General features: G+C 36.2%; 1 protein-coding gene across 1 annotated transcript in view; it reads right to left on the minus strand.

Moving 5' to 3' along the window:
- The window catches only part of Anxa10 (annexin A10), a 70,364-nt gene extending 56,207 nt beyond the window's left edge, over positions 1–14,157 (minus strand). The window contains exon 1 of the mRNA XM_070015916.1: positions 14,020–14,157. Within this exon, the coding sequence (XP_069872017.1) occupies positions 14,020–14,157 (138 nt within the window). The remainder of the gene's footprint in view (positions 1–14,019) is intronic.
- Between the last annotated feature and the right edge of the window lie 3,073 nt (positions 14,158–17,230).

Consider the following 17,230-nt stretch of genomic DNA (forward strand, 5'->3'; position numbering starts at 1 on the left):
AGAAAGCTGAGCCTGAATGCATGGCTCTGAGCCCAAGCCCTCTGGCACTGGCAAACACACACAAAATAATAATTCAATATGTGAGATTCAGAATCAGAAGCAAACCAAAATGAATTTACAGCAAAATTACTATTGTATGTATACTTATTTCCAAAAGTTATAGGACTTACTATGTAGACTAAATGTATCAAGGTAAAATGAAAATTGTCAAACTTTTTGAGGACACACACTTTTCCTGATATTATTAGGCAATCCAGAGAACAGAGACTGGGCAACATTCCCTAATTTCCTCCCAGAAAAATGATTACTTAGTAGGTATTTTGTATTTCTTTATTCGCTTGGAAGTTTAGCTTTAGATAGTCATCCATAATTGAGACTCTCTGTGATTGCTTTAAAATGCTTTATTAAAAATATTTTGTAGGACACGTGGCCAGTATGACAAAATCTTGAAAAAATATTAAGGTGATGCCTGTGTATTAGATAATACATTTTCCATGTGGTTTTAAATTATTTTTTTCATGACATTTAAAAAATATTTGGTTTTATACTTATTTTCAGCACGTGGTTTGAGTATCTCCCATCTGAAAGCAGGAATGTTAATTGAGCTCTTACTGTATTCCAGGCACCGTTTCTTGTGAATAGTCTATTAATGTTCACAGCACCTCTGAGGGCCAAGCATCGTGTTCTGTATCTCAGTGTGGAGGGCACCCAGATACTTTGTCTAAATTCACACTTCATAAAGTGGTAGGGTGCAATCGGAATCCAGTCCTCTGGCAGAACCTATGACCATAATCTCTATGATACAGGCACTATGTTAAAGAATGAGGGAAGGCAATGATGAAGGGGGGAAAATACTCGTTTCTTCATTCAAAAAGATTTATGGTTTAGTAGGTGGAGGAAATGAATAGAATATCAGCTGAGTGATGGTAAGTGCCATAAGCAAATCCATAAAACATTCGGGACAGTTCCATGGGGAGTGGAAGGAAATGAGGAAACCTTCACAGATGAACTAGCATTGGAAATGTGCCTTAGAAATGGCAAGAAACAGCCTTACAGGTAATGAAACTAAGCAGCTAACACGAGACAGAATGCATAGGGACACGAGGAGATGTGGAATGTGTACTATGATTGCCTGCTTCTAGGCGGACACTTTGTGCTTAGTTGTTTATGGTCTATAAGAAAATGCATATCTTCCGCTTCATTTGTTTGAGCTAAAATTTCAACCTGAAGTTAAAATTCAACCAAGGAGAAATAGTAGCAGTAGGTAACATTTTAAATAAATATTGTTGCCTAGGCCTACACCAGCACCTCCTGAGTCAGAGAAGACATATACTAAATCATTCTAAAAAGACAAAATATCTTCTAGGACAGGAAAACATGACTGTCATCTTTCCAAATTATTAGATTTAAAAAAATGTGTTGTGAACAAATCAAACAACACATGCATCAGTTATTACAGTATAGAAAAATGGGGGAAGTAGTACCAAAAGCCAGTAAATAATTGCAGAAGTAATATATATATATATATATATATATATATATATATATATATATAGGGTTTAAAGTAGCTTTAAGTAGTTGTGCAGAAGAAATGCTATTTAACGAAGTAGTTTGTGAATGCAATATAACTTGATTAATGTCACCCCTTACAACATTCTCTTTCATCCCTCCCCTCCCCACCCCCCTCACTCTACTTAATTTCTAACAGACACACTGGATCTTTGACTGCATTCTCTTCTTCTCTTCATTCTCCACTCCTTTCCCCTTGATCCCATGCTACTCCTTTTGAGTCCTTGTTTCCTGTTATTTTATCTTGCTGAACTTTGCTTTTGCCTTTCTAAGGAATTACACTCTTTGCCATTTCCCTAGGATCTACCCTATTTCAGTTCCTATATTTGGATACATTTGCATGTCACCCAATGTATTTACTTGAAAGTTTATAAGATAAATTCTAGCTTCCACATATAAAGAGCAACATGCATTCTTTGTCACTCTGGACCACTTAGCATATTCTTTAAGGTTCTTCAACTTCTTTACACATGGTGTAATACCATTTGTTCTAATTAGATGAGTAAAATCTCATTGTGTATATATTCCACATTTTCTCCATCCTCTCATCCATTGCAGGCATCTGGTCTGATTCCATACCGTGGCTATGGTGAATAGTCCTGCAATAAACCTAGTTGTGCTGTGGCTTCATTGGAGCCTGGTTTGTAATCTTTGGGGTAAATTTATTAGATGTTGGCCATGGTTGCAGAGCTAGAAGTCTAGAAAGGTTTCGTTTGCAGCATGAAGGCAAACGATAAGAGGGAGAGAGAGAGGAAGGTGGGGGAAAGAAAGAGAACATAACAGACAGAAACAGAGATACACACACACACACACACACACACACACACACACACACACACACACACACACGCACATTTCAGCCTGTATGCACTGAATGAAAGATTCTCCATTTTGGGTTCCCTTCACAGATCTCCATCTTTAGAGGAGAACCTGCAACCAATACCTACCACTGCTATTATTCTGTCCCACAGCTTTCTTCTGATATCTGACGTCACATCTGTAATCCTAGCTACTCAGGAGGCTGAGGTCTGAGGATGATGGCTCAAATCCAGCTTACACATCAAACTCCCTGAGACTCTTATGCTTAATTAACAAGTAAAGAGCAGAAAGTGGAGGTGTGGCTCAAGTGGTACGTGCCAGCCTTGAACCAAAAAGAGTCAAATGAATGTCAAGGCCCTTGGTTCAAACCCCAGAAATAGTGATTGCTTCCAGCTTAAGCCTCTTTCCCTACTTCTGTCCACAAACTTGGAATTTCTCTCCCACTTATGCAAGGACTTCAATCCTAAAACTATCCAATTTGTACTCAATACTGTCATTTTATTCTAACATTACACTGGGTAAGGTCCAACGCAAGCGATTAAAATGTTTTCTTCTATTTTAAAGTGTAAACAATCAGCCAAACAGAAAACCAATCCTCTTGAATCCAGATCATCCATCAATGATAACTCTTATTCCCCCCTCCCCCCCAGGGAAAATGTCTCCAAATGATTTTCTCCTCGACCCTCTCCACAGTGGTGTCCTTGGCTTTTCTTCTCCCACGCCAATGCCGCTGCTGTCATGAGCAATGATCATCTTTGCAGATCTAGTAGCTCACTCTGTGATCATCTTGGCACAGCTGTCTTGCTCCGATGAGCATTCTTTTTGAAATGCTACACTCTCTTAGTCCTAATACGACGTCGTTGGTTCTATCTTCTCACCTTCCGGCAAATTCCATTTCCCTTACTATCTCTACCTCTGTTTTTTTTTTTTTTTTGTAATCTTTCACCACTGGGAATTTTATTATTTTTTTTTATTTCCAATGTTTCTCAATCACTAGAATAAGCTTTTGTAATAAAGACAGACATTGTCTTGATCATGTTTTCAGACATAATTACAGTTCAAAAAAGATGTTTAAAATATAACAACACAATCCAAATGGATTTTTTTTTGGTCTGATGTTTCGTGTTCTTAGAATTTGGAGATAAAAGGGAAAACTCCAACTACTTTGGTGGTGACATTAGGCTTTTGCTAGTGATTAGCTCCTATGTTAGTTCTCTTAACCTTCAATGTGCATAACAGTTTATAGCTTAAGGACTAATGATATAGCAACAAAAGCCAGCAAGTTTTTTTTGGTGGGGAAGAACTTAAAATATGTATTAAAATATGCTAGCAATCTCTTTACTTCACTTTTGTATTCTTTATAAAGCTAGGTAACAAGGATAATCTTTACTGAATTATACTATTTACCACTTAAAATAATAGATTTTATTGCATATATTATACTTGTCCACCCAAAACCTTATTCTTATTTTTTATTCATTGGCAAAAAATTAGTGTAGAAATGTCAAGTCATTTGTCAGCTAAATCCATGTACAAATGAAATACTGATGCTTAACTAAGTAAGCCAAATATAAATTTAAGAAGTATCTCTATTTGGACATATTGTGATATTCTGACATCCACTAAAGATTCACTCTCAGAAATTTGCATTGATTCTTTCCATTTTAAAGCAATATAAGTCATGAATAAAAGTAATCCATTTTAAAATTATTGTCCAAATCATATCTGGAAATCCTTGTAGAAGAAATTTAATTAAAAGTCAAAGAAAAAGGTAACTTACTCTAAAATTATTTTCATCACTTTGAACATTAAATTCTAGTATATCATTCATGCATATTAATTTGACACAAAGTTCACATTCTCAGAATAGTAATTTTCTTACATGTCATGAGAATTTCTTACATGTTAGAGAATTATTGTGAAAGAAAAAGAAATTTTTGTGCTGCTAAGTTGGTTTCTTCTGAATATTATTGATGTTTACATATATTACAGTCAATAGTAAAGCATATTCAAAGCTAAAATATCATGTGTCTGGGTCATATTTACATTACAATTTACAAACATATATTTTAAAATTTAAAAATAAATGACATAGTATGCATCTCATTCATCTTCAATGTTATTAAGCTGGTAGTAGGGAAGATTGTGTATTTTTGTTTTTGTGACCATCCTGACACTTGAATTCAGGGCCTGGACACTGTCCTTGAATACTAGCTCAAGGCTAGTATTCTATCTCTTGAGTCACAGTTCAAGGGATAGAATGCTAGCTGAGGGAGGGGAGGATGGTTTATTGGCTAAAAGAGTTTCACAGATTTTCCTGCCTGGGCTGGCTTCAAACTGTGATTTTCAGATCTCAGCCTCCAGAGATTAGGATAGCTAGAATTATTAATAATATTGGATTATTAGATAGCTAGGATTACAGATGTGAGCCATTTATTTTTGCTGATACCCTGACAGGTATGAGCACCTGGATGAAAGTGAGTGTCACTGTAGTAAGGAAATAAGCCAACCATAGAAAGACAAGTGCTATATGCTACTCAGGGGCAAAGTCACAAATCTCATTTGACTTTCAAATACATGTCTTTATGAAGTTATATTCAGCTAATAACTGAACCTCTTCCATGATAGAGAAGTATGAAAAAGAGGAAGTGCTGAGCATCACAGAGGGGAGTGTCCAATTCTTCTGTTTTATGAATTACTCATGCATGACATCTGAGGAATTCATACCAATAAAATACACAATGGATCAAAAGTAAAAAATAAACAACAACAACAAATGAAAGGCAAGTGAGGTATGATCTTTAGATATAGAAACAGATGGAAAGGAATATATCATATCTCAAGATAAATTCATGTACTTTAATGAAACAGTTTCAAGTTGAACAGCATTAGAAATGTGAGCCAATAGTATTCAAATTGTGGCTACCTTAGTATTGGAAAAGGTTATTTTCTACTCAGAAAATACCAAGAGTGACCGTTAGATGGCAGTCCTGGGCTTTGGTGAGGTGTTCTCATCAGCCTGGCTACTTTTGTGGCATACTTTGAGTCTGGGGGTAATGGATGCTCAAAGAGCAGAATTTCATTCTGCTAAGGTTCTTTGAAGCATTAAAATGGATGGGTGAGAAATGTTGCTTTGACTGTTGCTTACAGCCTTGCTCAAATTTAGTTTTCTTTTCTTTTCTTTGGTCTGGATAATTTTGCCGGTGGAGGCTAATACATGTCTCAAATAGTGTATGCAAATATGTGACTTTGTCTAAAATCACAATGTTTGCTGCTTGTTTTGATTTTGGCATCAGAAGAAAAAAAGATAATGTATTATTGGCTGCTTGAATATCTGAGAATTTGATCATTTGGTGCGATCTGTATAATAGTTGAGTTAATCAGCCATGCCATAGTATACTACAATTTAGAAGCATTTACAATTGTTTTCTCTTAGCGCTCTATGAAGATTACATCATTTGTATAATGAATGCCAGTCATTTCCAGTTAGACCAAGTCCGTCATGTCTCATCAGGTGCAGTAACCTTCAGAAAAGTGAATTTGATATTTGTTCTTCCTCCATCCCTCATGAATTCAGAGGTACTTTGGATTTCTTTGTAGTAGAAATGAAAAGGAAGACAGGAGCCAAATTGGCCATAGAATAACTATACATTTTAGCTTGTTACACAGATCAAACAGTTTATGCAATATTGTATACCCTTTGTAATCTGTTTTTATTATTTTATTAATATTTCTATAAAGTAAAGTAAATCTCCAGGATTCATCAATTTTTTTTCTCCAAACTCCATTAAACAACAATTTATTGGTGTAGATATATTTGCACTGAAACAATCTCTCATTGAGCCCAGGATTTCTTTATTCACATCAGATATACAATCTTAGACCATGCTTGAGTATTCTTTAATTGTTTTAAATTAGCCACTTGAGTGAACTTACATAATTCTAATGCTTTCTGTCTGCCATGTTCCATTAAAAAGGGAAGAAGAGCAGATATATAGGACAGCCTATTCCCAATGATTTAGATAAGTTAAGAGTCCTTTATTTTAACAAGATCTACTCAATAATACTACATGGAAGGGTGAGACAACCCTATGAAATTTTTGCTAAGAAATCCTTCACTTTCTCCATGCTTTATTTCTGATGGATTTGTTCATCACACTTTCCTCCTTTCATGAAATTGCCAGTTACCTTTGCACGATCACATTTGAAGGACATTGTTTTGGTCACTAGGGCCAAATCTGCTTAACGTTTATCCACCATCTCTGGACCATTTTTTAGTCAAACCCACCTACACAGCCTTGAGGACTGAGCCAAGTGACCATGGTCCTTGTGTCATTAAGAGTCATTTTCTTTTTGTTTGCCCTGTCAATTACAATTAGCATTGATTTTGAGGGATGTACACATTCTTTTTGTTGTTGTTGTTCAGTAATCAGATCTCCCAGAATTCATCAAAGCTAGAGAAGCTTCAGAAACTTTCTCACAGTTCTTTACAGTGTGGATAATGAAGGGAGAGGGCAGTCAGACCATCTAATCGTTATACAGTAGTCCATTACACTTTTAGCATTCACTATTAAGCTCTTCTTTTTTTAGTGCTATTTTAACCAATCTGATAGATACTTATATTCAATTACAATTCTGTGATGTTTTCCCTTAATCTTTTTTGTTCTTTTGCCTTTCTTTTGAGTAGTTCTAATCATTCCATTATCACGAGTCTCCATTTCCAGTCCCTGGACTATGTCCTCTCCACAGAATTCCTTCACATCTTCTTGTCTCTCTTACAGCAAAGTCATAGATGTTACACAGCATAAGCCCCTTACATCACAGCCTGTAACACAAAAACAGAGTTAGGAGAATTTTCATAATTACTGCAACTAAATGAAAGGCTTACAGGCTCAATGTTTCATCCATGTTGGGAAGTTTGACTTTCAATCAAAGGTAGAGCTGGCCGAGTCTCATTTTTCAAGGTTCATGTTATGTACTTTTGCCTGTATGGAACTTAGCAGATTTGTCTACATTTTTGTGCAAGCTGCATTCAGGGAGGGCCCTGAGCAAGCGCTAAAGAATGCTCACTTAACAGACTCTGACCAGAGGGAAAATACTTTTTGATTTTTCTATGCACAGCACTGGTTTCAGGAGTTTGGAAGTAGGTTCATGATAATCTGCACAGTGATTTAACCACTTCACTAGCTACCCTTGCATGTGCTGCCTCAGGTAACATGTGCACAAATTTAATAATTATTATACATAAAATAAAAACTGGTAACTTCAGATAAGCAGATATACTTCACTCCCATTGGGCATTATACTCTTTGAATCACACATTTTAAGTCTATGTCTCTAGAAGGCACCAGCTGTTTTCCTGTTAGTATTATATTTTTCTAGAACAAAACTGAGCAAGCCAAAGCACAGTTTTCTTGGATGACTTCTTCTCTGTCTTAATTTCTTTTATGATCTGTTTAGCTTCATCCACAAAGGCTGAATTTGCTTCTCCATCATCTATTGATAAATCGTTCCTTCCAAACATGTTTGCCACTGATTTGTGCTATTTAATTCCAGGGATGGGCGGAAAAGCATTCTGGTAACTGGTTCTCAATCTTGCCTCTCTTCTTCACTATTAATGTCCTCCAACCATTATTTCTTTTCTAAATACATTTTTTATTGTTCTTGTAAAGGTGATATATAGAGGGGTTACAGTTACATAAGTCAGGTAAGTCATATTTCCTTATGAACAATTTCACCTCTTCTCTTATTTTCTCCCAGTTTTCCCCCCTTGACCTCCACTCCCAACAAGTTGCGTTGGTCATTTTCAATGTAGAGTGTCTAGTGAGTACCACTGCTGCATTTGTTCACCCTTCGTCCCACCATTTCTGTGCTTCTTCTTGCCCTCTCCCAAACCATAAGCTTAACTACAAGATAAAATGTACAGAAATCAAAAACAGCGACAAAAGAGAAACAAAAGGACACCAGAAATCGAAACAACAAAAAATCTTTTTGTTTCTATTTCTTGTAGTTCATTTCAATGATCATCATTTTATATGATCATATGCACATAGCTATTGAACCCCAGGAATATCCTCCTTTGGTCTCACTGTGTGTCTAGAGTCCTGTATAATTTATCATATTCAAGTGTATATTTTTTGTCTTTTGCCACCCAGCATGTTTACTGTAGGTTTATATGTACATACTAATTACCACAAATGAGGGAAAACATGCAACCTATGTTTCTTTTGGTGGGCTTACTTTGCTTACTATAACTTTTTTCAAGTCCCTCCATTTCCTTATGAATGGTGAAATATCATTCTTTCTGATAGAAGAGTAGAATTCAATTGTGTATATCTACCACATTTTCTTAATCCATTCTTCCACTGAGGGGCACCTGGGTAGATTCCACATCTTGCAATGGTAAACAATGCTGCAATGAGCATGGTTGTGCTGGTAGCTTTAATGTGGCCTTATTTGTAGCTGTTAGATAAGTGCCCAGGAGTGGAATTTGCAGGGTCAAAAGGAAGCTCTATGTTTAGTCTTTTGAGGAATATAATAATTGTTTCAATGATATATTTAAATATGCCAACTGCACAGCTTGCAACAGATTTCATAATGGAAAGGAGTCACAAAATTCCATAGAACACACACAAAGGAAGCTTAGTAAAAGCAAAATCAGAATGGTACTAAGAATATAAGAAAGATCCAGGAGCCAATGTCTTATACCTGCAATCTTAGCTACTCAGGAGTGTGTGATCTGAGGATTGTGGTTCAAGGCCAGCCTGGGCAAGAAAGTGCATGAGACTCTTGTGTTCAATTGCACCAGAAAACCAGAATTGGTGCCATGACTCAAAGTGGTAGAGCACCAGCTTTAAGCAAAAAGAGCTCAGGAACAGCCCCCAGGCTCCCAGTTCAAGCCCTACTACCACCAATTTATCTATGTAATCTATCTATCATCTATCTATCTATCTATCATCTATCTATCTATCTATCTATCTATCTATCTATCTATCTATCTATCTATCTATCTATCTATCTATCTATCTATCTATCTATCTATCTATCTATCTATCTACCTACCTACCTACCTATCTACCTACCTATCTACCTACCTATCTATCTATCTATCTATCTATCTATCTATCTATCTATCTATCTATCTATCTATCTATCTATCTATCATCTATCTATCTCTACATCTATATCTATACCTATATCTAAAAGGCCAAAGATCCCAGAGAGATTTGTAAGCCTAGAGTCTTAAAGTCTTTCTCATTTATCTGAGACAATGCTTTTACCTCAAATTGAACCAAAAAGATTTGAGGAAGAAATTCTGGTTTTGGTAGAACTCTCTAGAGGTTCCCAGTGGGATCTTTTATGTCCCTAGTCACTCAATTAACTAGAGCTGTCTGGAAGTACCAGGAGTAAGCCACTAGTAAAATTTTACCACTCTGGGACCATTTCTATCTTTTTTAAAATCCCTGGTGAGGAGGTGATATCCAGTGTGTTTGATATCCAGATTTGTTTGTCAGATTTGTTTTTGAAAGGTCAATGTGCCCACAAGTTCCTGATTTAATTTAATAAGTTCATTGATGGTAGTATTTTGTTCATGTAAATGAAGTATTTATCAGTCCCTCATGGCTAGTGCTGGAAAAATGGTAAGTGTTGGCTTGAACAGACACCATGCAGGTATCTATCTGGGCATTTGTATGCAAAATGGAGCAAGCTGCCATTTTATAGTAGATTCTCTCAGGGCCCATCCAGCCTGAACAGTAGTTCTGAATGGTATAGAGTAATTGAGAGGTAGACATAGCTTGATTTCCATGCCCCCTCTTTAATCAGTAATCAATGTGGACTTACAGTTGGCTCTAGAGCTAAATAATGGAGGTGGTTTAGTCTAGCTGGAACATATGAGGTTTTACACAGATATACAAAGTTACAGAAGTCCTCACAGAAGTTTCTATAGTTAACAGGTTGTAGACCAGAGCTTTGAATTGAAATATACTGTTAAATGGTGGAGGCCACACCCCAAGTCCTTATGTGCATTGCTGTAAATCTCATAATTGCCATTAGAGTTATTTAGAATCTCATAAAACAAAACTTACTAAACTATTAGATTTAACAAAAAAGAACTCCCACTAAGTCTTCTTCCCATGCTAAACTAATTTAGTGCCAGATTGATTATAGATAACTGATGTTTATTATAATTAATGAAATAAAAAATAAGATCCACTACTTTACATTCCTGCTTTATGTATCATGAATATTCAGAAGAGGAGCTTAGTCTGGTTTCAGTGATTTTGAATAAAGAAAAGAAGAAGAGGAATAATTTAGGTTCTGGGGCTAGTTCCTGTTCTAATATTCACTTGAGTCAGGAAATAGTTCTGTTGGTGGATTCTTTTCTGAAAATGAAGCTAGTCAGTGTTGAGCCCTAAAGACTCTCTTCATTGCACAGGTAGATGATGACCTGACACAAAGTATTTTTGGTTTTCAGCTGTACAGTATGTTTTCTATACAAAAAGTCATTCAAATCTAAGTTTGCAACTTTAAATTGGTTTCAGAATTTGATGGTGAACATTACATGTTTAAAAAATCTAAGAATAGAGTAACATACTATCCCCCAATTTATGCTGCAACACAATATATGACACACACACACACACACACATAACATATATATGATACATAAGATGTGTGTGTGTGTGTGTGTGTGTGTGTGTGTGTGTGTGTGTGTGTCAGAATCTAACAGGATATGATACCTATCTATGGAAAAGATATCAAGAGTAGTAAACTCAGGCATCAAGAAATTCTGAAATCCTATGGATTTGTTACTGATGGAAAAATACAAGTTTTAGGTTATTTCTTTGTAATCTACTCTCTTAGCCACTGTATTAAACTTGCCCAATGGAATTATTACCTTTGCTTTCTACTTGTAGGGCTTGAAATTAGGTCCTTGCACTTGCTAGGCTTACTTGCCTGGTTTGTACAGTACCACTGAAGCCAGTCCCCTAGTTCCCCTAGCTGCTGGACAGGAGGATGATGGTTATTTTGATGGTTGTTTTGGAGATAGAGTCTTTGAACTTTGCCACTCTGAACTCATCTTTGGAGCTCAGCTTCTTGAATAGATAGGATTAAAACTATGGAGCCACTTGGCCCTGGAGTAGAATTACTAGTGGTCATAGAACAGAGTTGTTGAAAAACAGTGCTGATGAAGTTGATACACACCATTATTAAATTATCACACAACATTAAGGATGTGTAAGATCTTTTATAGACTCTTAAACACTTAATGGTGATTTACATTTTCCATGTAATTTACAGAAAAGTGGAGTTAGCAAGCAAAGGGGTTGGGCAGAGTCCCATTTGATATATGTTGGAAGGTTGGGTTCTAGATGTGTGGGTTAATCCCAGTATAAAGGCGCTATTTGCAAAATCAGGAATAACTCTCCAACAGCTGCCTGCAGGTTTCTGAAGAAGGAACAAATAGTTGCCTGGATTCAAAAGCTCTTCAAGTGATTCCAAAGTATTCTGAAGTTTTCAAACTGAAGCTTTAAAGGGAAATTGTATGCCCCCAAAATAATTCTGAGAAAAAAAATGATTGAACATAAGAGAATCTTCTTTTTAGTCTCCTTTTCTACAATTTTCTCCTGAGATTTTTCTGAGATTCTCCCCAACATGAACTTGACCATAACAGGCAATGAGAACTCAGTTTGGGCCCAATGATAATTGTGTTCTGGTGTCAAGGAACAAAGGCGGCTTCATTATAAACTAAGAGCAAAGACTTGAAATTGGCTGTGTTTTTGACTGCTTCTGTTCTCAAGCCAAGACTTGCTGAAATGTAGCAAAGGTACAATAGGAGATACAAGATTGCATTATTTATATCATTTGTAATTTCTTCTGGGCATCCTGGCCACTCCAGGAAGTGATTTGATGAGATATATGGCAAAAGTATTATTCCCCAAAGCCTAGTGACAGAGGCCTGTGTAATTCCACAGCCACGAACAGCCTGTATATTTTAAGTTCAAGTATATAACACTTCTAAATCTAATTATCTAATTTTTCACAAGGCACTATTGTGTACCTATCCAGCAGATTTATTACAAGTTCTTTAGCCTTATTTAAATAATCATAGAACCTAATTTATTTAATCAGTTGTAAATTGCAGAGCCTATTTAAAACATAAAACTCTCACACTGCAATATATTTCTTATTGCCACAAACCCTGACATCTATTTATGCAGCACATTACTATTTACAGAGCGTTTTCACATGTTATCATATCTCACTAGGCCCACAAAGTAACAATACGACAAAGATGAAAGATGTCCTTACCAAACTTGCATGGAGGAAAGACTCGCTGGGAGCTGGGGCCTGCCTCTCTTGGTTTCTCCAGGCAGCTGGGGTGAGTTGGGGAGGTGGGGAAGGAAGGGATGGTAGGGGAAAAACAAAGGAGGAGGTAACAATGCTCGATAGGAAATGTACTCATTACCTTACTCATATATGTAACTATAACCCCTCCATACAGTATCTTTACAAAAAATATATGTATAAAAGAAAAAAGATAAAAGAAAAGTTTAAAACTTTTTTTTATCATTAATAAACAAAGGATTACCATTTTCATGTAAGGACTTTTTGTGTAGTTCAAAAATCAATTTTTCTTGAGCTGAAGGAAAAAATAAGTAGCCATCTTCTTTCTCTGCATGAAAATCATCTGGCTGCCACTTTTAGCTCTAATTGATGAACCTTAATTGAAGTTTTTGTTGTTGTTTTTATTACTTTACATCATGGTTTGCTAATTCTTTTGGGAAATATATGAACATATGGGCTTTCATCATTCACAGAAACATTTAATCTCCCCTACCACATCTATTAAAGATAAACTTTAAAAAATGTGTATGTGGGTCTTTCAATCTGGTTAAGAACTCTGGAGGAAATCTGAGCAATATATTAGACATCCTGTATGCACTATTTAAATTCAATGAACACATCAATAAATCAATAAAATAATCCTGATAAATAGCTGTCCACTATTTATGACAATATCTTGTTTCAAAGTACATGGTATGACTTTTCCTTAAGACTTCTTAGTCTTAAGGAAATTCTACCTGAGGGAGAATTACCAGATAAGAACATAGAGAGCATAGGTAAACCTGAAATTCAGTTAAATTATTGTTAGTTTAATGTGCCCCATCCAATATCATAAGTTATGTTGACATTAACATCATTTTTCAACTGCAATATTAAAGACATTTAAAAAATATTTATCTGCAGTTCACACGAACTAGGCATCCTGTATTTTATTTTCTTCCTAAATTGGGCAGCACTAGCTGTGGTTTGTCAGAATTTGTATTCCTTCAACCACTTTTATACCTCATTGCGAATGACCAGAGAGACCGCAGTCTGTAGAATTGCCCTCAGCTGGGCTCATTCAGAAGCGTTCATAGAGCTCATTGAAGGCTGCTGTGCATGAGAGCTTAAAGGTGCGGGCTGAAATCAGTTGTGGGAAAGTTTATGTATACGACAGAAAGTGCAGGAAAGGCCGCATGATGCTCCCAGCTATCCTGTCTGTGTGGAGTGGGGGCCAGCATTCCTTTCTTAGTTGTACAGTATTACAGAACACAGGGTGTACTGCCAACTTGTGAAGCTCACCTCAACCTTGGTACCTAGAGATTTTATTTCAGTTGTGTTGCTGATTGCCAGTGGGACTAATCTGAGGCCTTCAGGCTCTTTGGAGGTAGACCAGATGCCCTGTGGCATAGAGCTCTGTCTTAAATCAGTTATTTGCATGCATCCTGTTCCTTTCTATCTGAGGGAGCCATCTCATGACTTCAGGCAGATTTCAAAGGTATTCCCATCTGACTACTTCTCATTAACCATGACCAAATGTCTGTTCACTGCTAGCATCACAATGTGTACAAAAAGAGAGTTTGGATCCATGAGATGGCCAAATAGAAGTGAAATCTGCACCAACTGGCTTCACTCCTGGAGATCTCATTCTCTGGCACACCTGCTAACCCCTTTGAACTTTCCGAGCAAATCTATTTGGTCACTGTATATATTTCTACCTCTGTATCACCACAGATGCTGTTTTCCTTTTTAAATTTCTAGTCCCTGTCAACCATTTAAGTCTGATACTTAAAGACCATCTCATGCATTAGACAACATTGAATTCCTAGGTAGATGGTGTCGAACCTTTGGTACAATTTTCTCTATATATTTGTCTTAGAGAAACTTGCTTGATCTTGGGTCTGTTTTCAATGTATGAATAAAGGGGTTTGATATCCAGTGGTTCTGTATTCCCAGGTAGCATACAGAAAAGAAATTAACACAAAGCATGAGTTGTAGATGTTTCACTTGCTAAAAAGGGACCTTTAAAAGAGACTATGACAAAGCTAAGTTCAAACAAATAGATACTAAATAAGGGGAAGAATTTTAAAAGGAGACAAATAAGAGAAGAAAACAATGTTCCTTTTCCATGTAGAGAATTAAGGACAATACAAGTACTTGATGAATGGATATTGTGGTTAAAAAATCATAAAAGGCAATTATCATAAAATTTTCACCTATCTACATGTGCCAGCCAGTTATACCGTGATGTTCACACACATACATTTAAGCTAACTGCTGTTAATAAAAGTGCCTGCTTAAAAGGAAAATCGGTTCATTTTACAAATGAAACAACAGTTAATACCAATTACCAGTTGTCAAGGTAACATTGCAAAGTGGGTATTTTGTTCCTTTGGTTTATTCAGTCTGCAACATAGATAGGACCACAGGATACAGAGTTAACCATCAATGAGATTACAGTGCCAGTGTCACACATTTTTCCTTTGGCATTTACCCACTACTATTAAAAGTTATATCGTGACACTATTAATTTTTCATGATTGTCTCCTTGTCTAGCTTTGAAAGCAAATAATTATATGGTGTTTATAGCCTGAAACCTTTCCATATGACTAATGAGAAAAATATTCTTTCCTCTATTGAGATCTTTCCTCTTTTTCAAAAGAAGTCACTTTACTGAACATTAAAAGGTAGTTTCCCATATATTTCCCTTATATATAAAACGTATTTTTTTTTTATCAAATGGAAGCCAAGAGACCAAACACAATGACTAATATCTCCAACTACTCAGGAGGCAGAGATTAGAAAGGATCACATTTTAAGGACAACCTGGGCTTGATATTTTGCTGGTTGTTTTGGGGATAGGGTTTTCCTACTTTTATAATACATGAGGAAGAGCTAGGAAACATTTAGATAAAAAGCAAGAGTGGGCACCAGTGACTCACACCTGTAAATCTTAGCTGCTCAAGAGACTGAGATCTGAGGATCAGGGTTTGAAGCTAGCTAGGGCAGAAACATCTGGGAGACTCTTAACTCCAATTACCCACCAAAAAGCCAGAGGTGGAGCTGTGGCTCAAATGGTAGAGTGGTAGCCTTAAGGAAAATAGCTTAGGTACAGTACTCAGGCCTGAGGTTCAAGGAGGAGGAGGAAGAGAAGGAGGAGAAGACGTCTGAGAAAAAACAAATGGATGGCCAGGTTGCCCAGAGGTTTATACTGTGCTATGGAGGCTTGATTTATTTTTCTCAGAATGTGGTTCAACTTCTGCTGTAGGCATTCTGACTTTGAACAAATTTCCATTTTTTTTACCTGAGCACATCAATTAAACATAGTAATTTCTACCTTTTGGAGCATAAATGAGTATATTTCTTTCTGCTAAATTTAATAAATTTCCTGTATCTGGGATAAAATAGGTCTATGATCATTTATTACCATGATAACTTTAAGAAAAACTCTGTGTGAAACAATGCGCACAGAAAAGTTCCTTTCCTACCATTTTTTAATTTTAATGAAAAATAGAATATATGCAAATAATTTCACCTGATAACACATGTAGGTTATTGCTACAGATGGAAGAGAATGGTGATAATTATAAACTATTTGTGATCCAAACTTCTATTATGCCTTCTACTCTTAGTTTAAGGTTAGTTATTATGGTTAGAAATTATGTCATTGGGGGTTCATGTTCAAGAAAAGGCATTCGATCTTGAGTGGAAAATTATCAATGGCTTGCTTGAGGACATGACAGAGTTCATGCATTGTAGAGTCTGTAGATAAACAAGACCAATCAGAAGGAAGGCAATTAGCAAGGGGAAGAAAACACCCCATTACATAAGAAAGGTGAAAGATATTATGTACATGCTAGAAGTTACATGCCAAAGAACAACTAAGAAAAGAAAAAGAGAAGGCTTTCTACCACAAGCACAAAAGCAAACCAACAAAACCTCCAAGAAAGTGGCATACATGACAGCCAAAAGGCTGCTGCTAAAATTCAACCAATTGCAATAGACTCATACATTTGAATCACTCAATAGAAAGCCATGCAACTGAGGTGATTTCTGGGAGAGAATTTAAGTCTCACAGTACTCAGGATCAATGAAGAATTGGGGGAAGTATCCCCGAGAACTAGAGATAAAATTACTTGTTGTCATCACTGGAAGTGTGCCAGCTTATCAAATAACCCATCTCTCACCAACCATTAAAGTCTTGATCTTGCTTTGTTTCTTCTCTGTGAGTCCATCCTCACATATTATGTGTTTGGGCACATATTTTGGCTGTTTAAAATCAGCTGTTGTTATAATTGAATGCAAAATTGTCAAAGTCATCTCTGGGAACTTTAATGAAATCACCAGAATGCAAGCCCTTATGGAGATCTATGCGTGATGACAAAATATTTCAACAATCATCAGAAATGTTTGCTAATGAAGGCAGCCTTTAAACTGTGAATGGTTTCAAATCTGTATCATTAAGAAAATACATATTGGGCTATAGAAAAACATGGTAATGTTCATATCGCCA

This window comes from Dipodomys merriami, unplaced genomic scaffold, assembly GCF_024711535.1.
Source record: "Dipodomys merriami isolate MVZ:Mamm:240054 unplaced genomic scaffold, mDipMer1.0.p SCAF_12, whole genome shotgun sequence".
NCBI classification, from domain to species: domain Eukaryota; kingdom Metazoa; phylum Chordata; class Mammalia; order Rodentia; family Heteromyidae; genus Dipodomys; species Dipodomys merriami.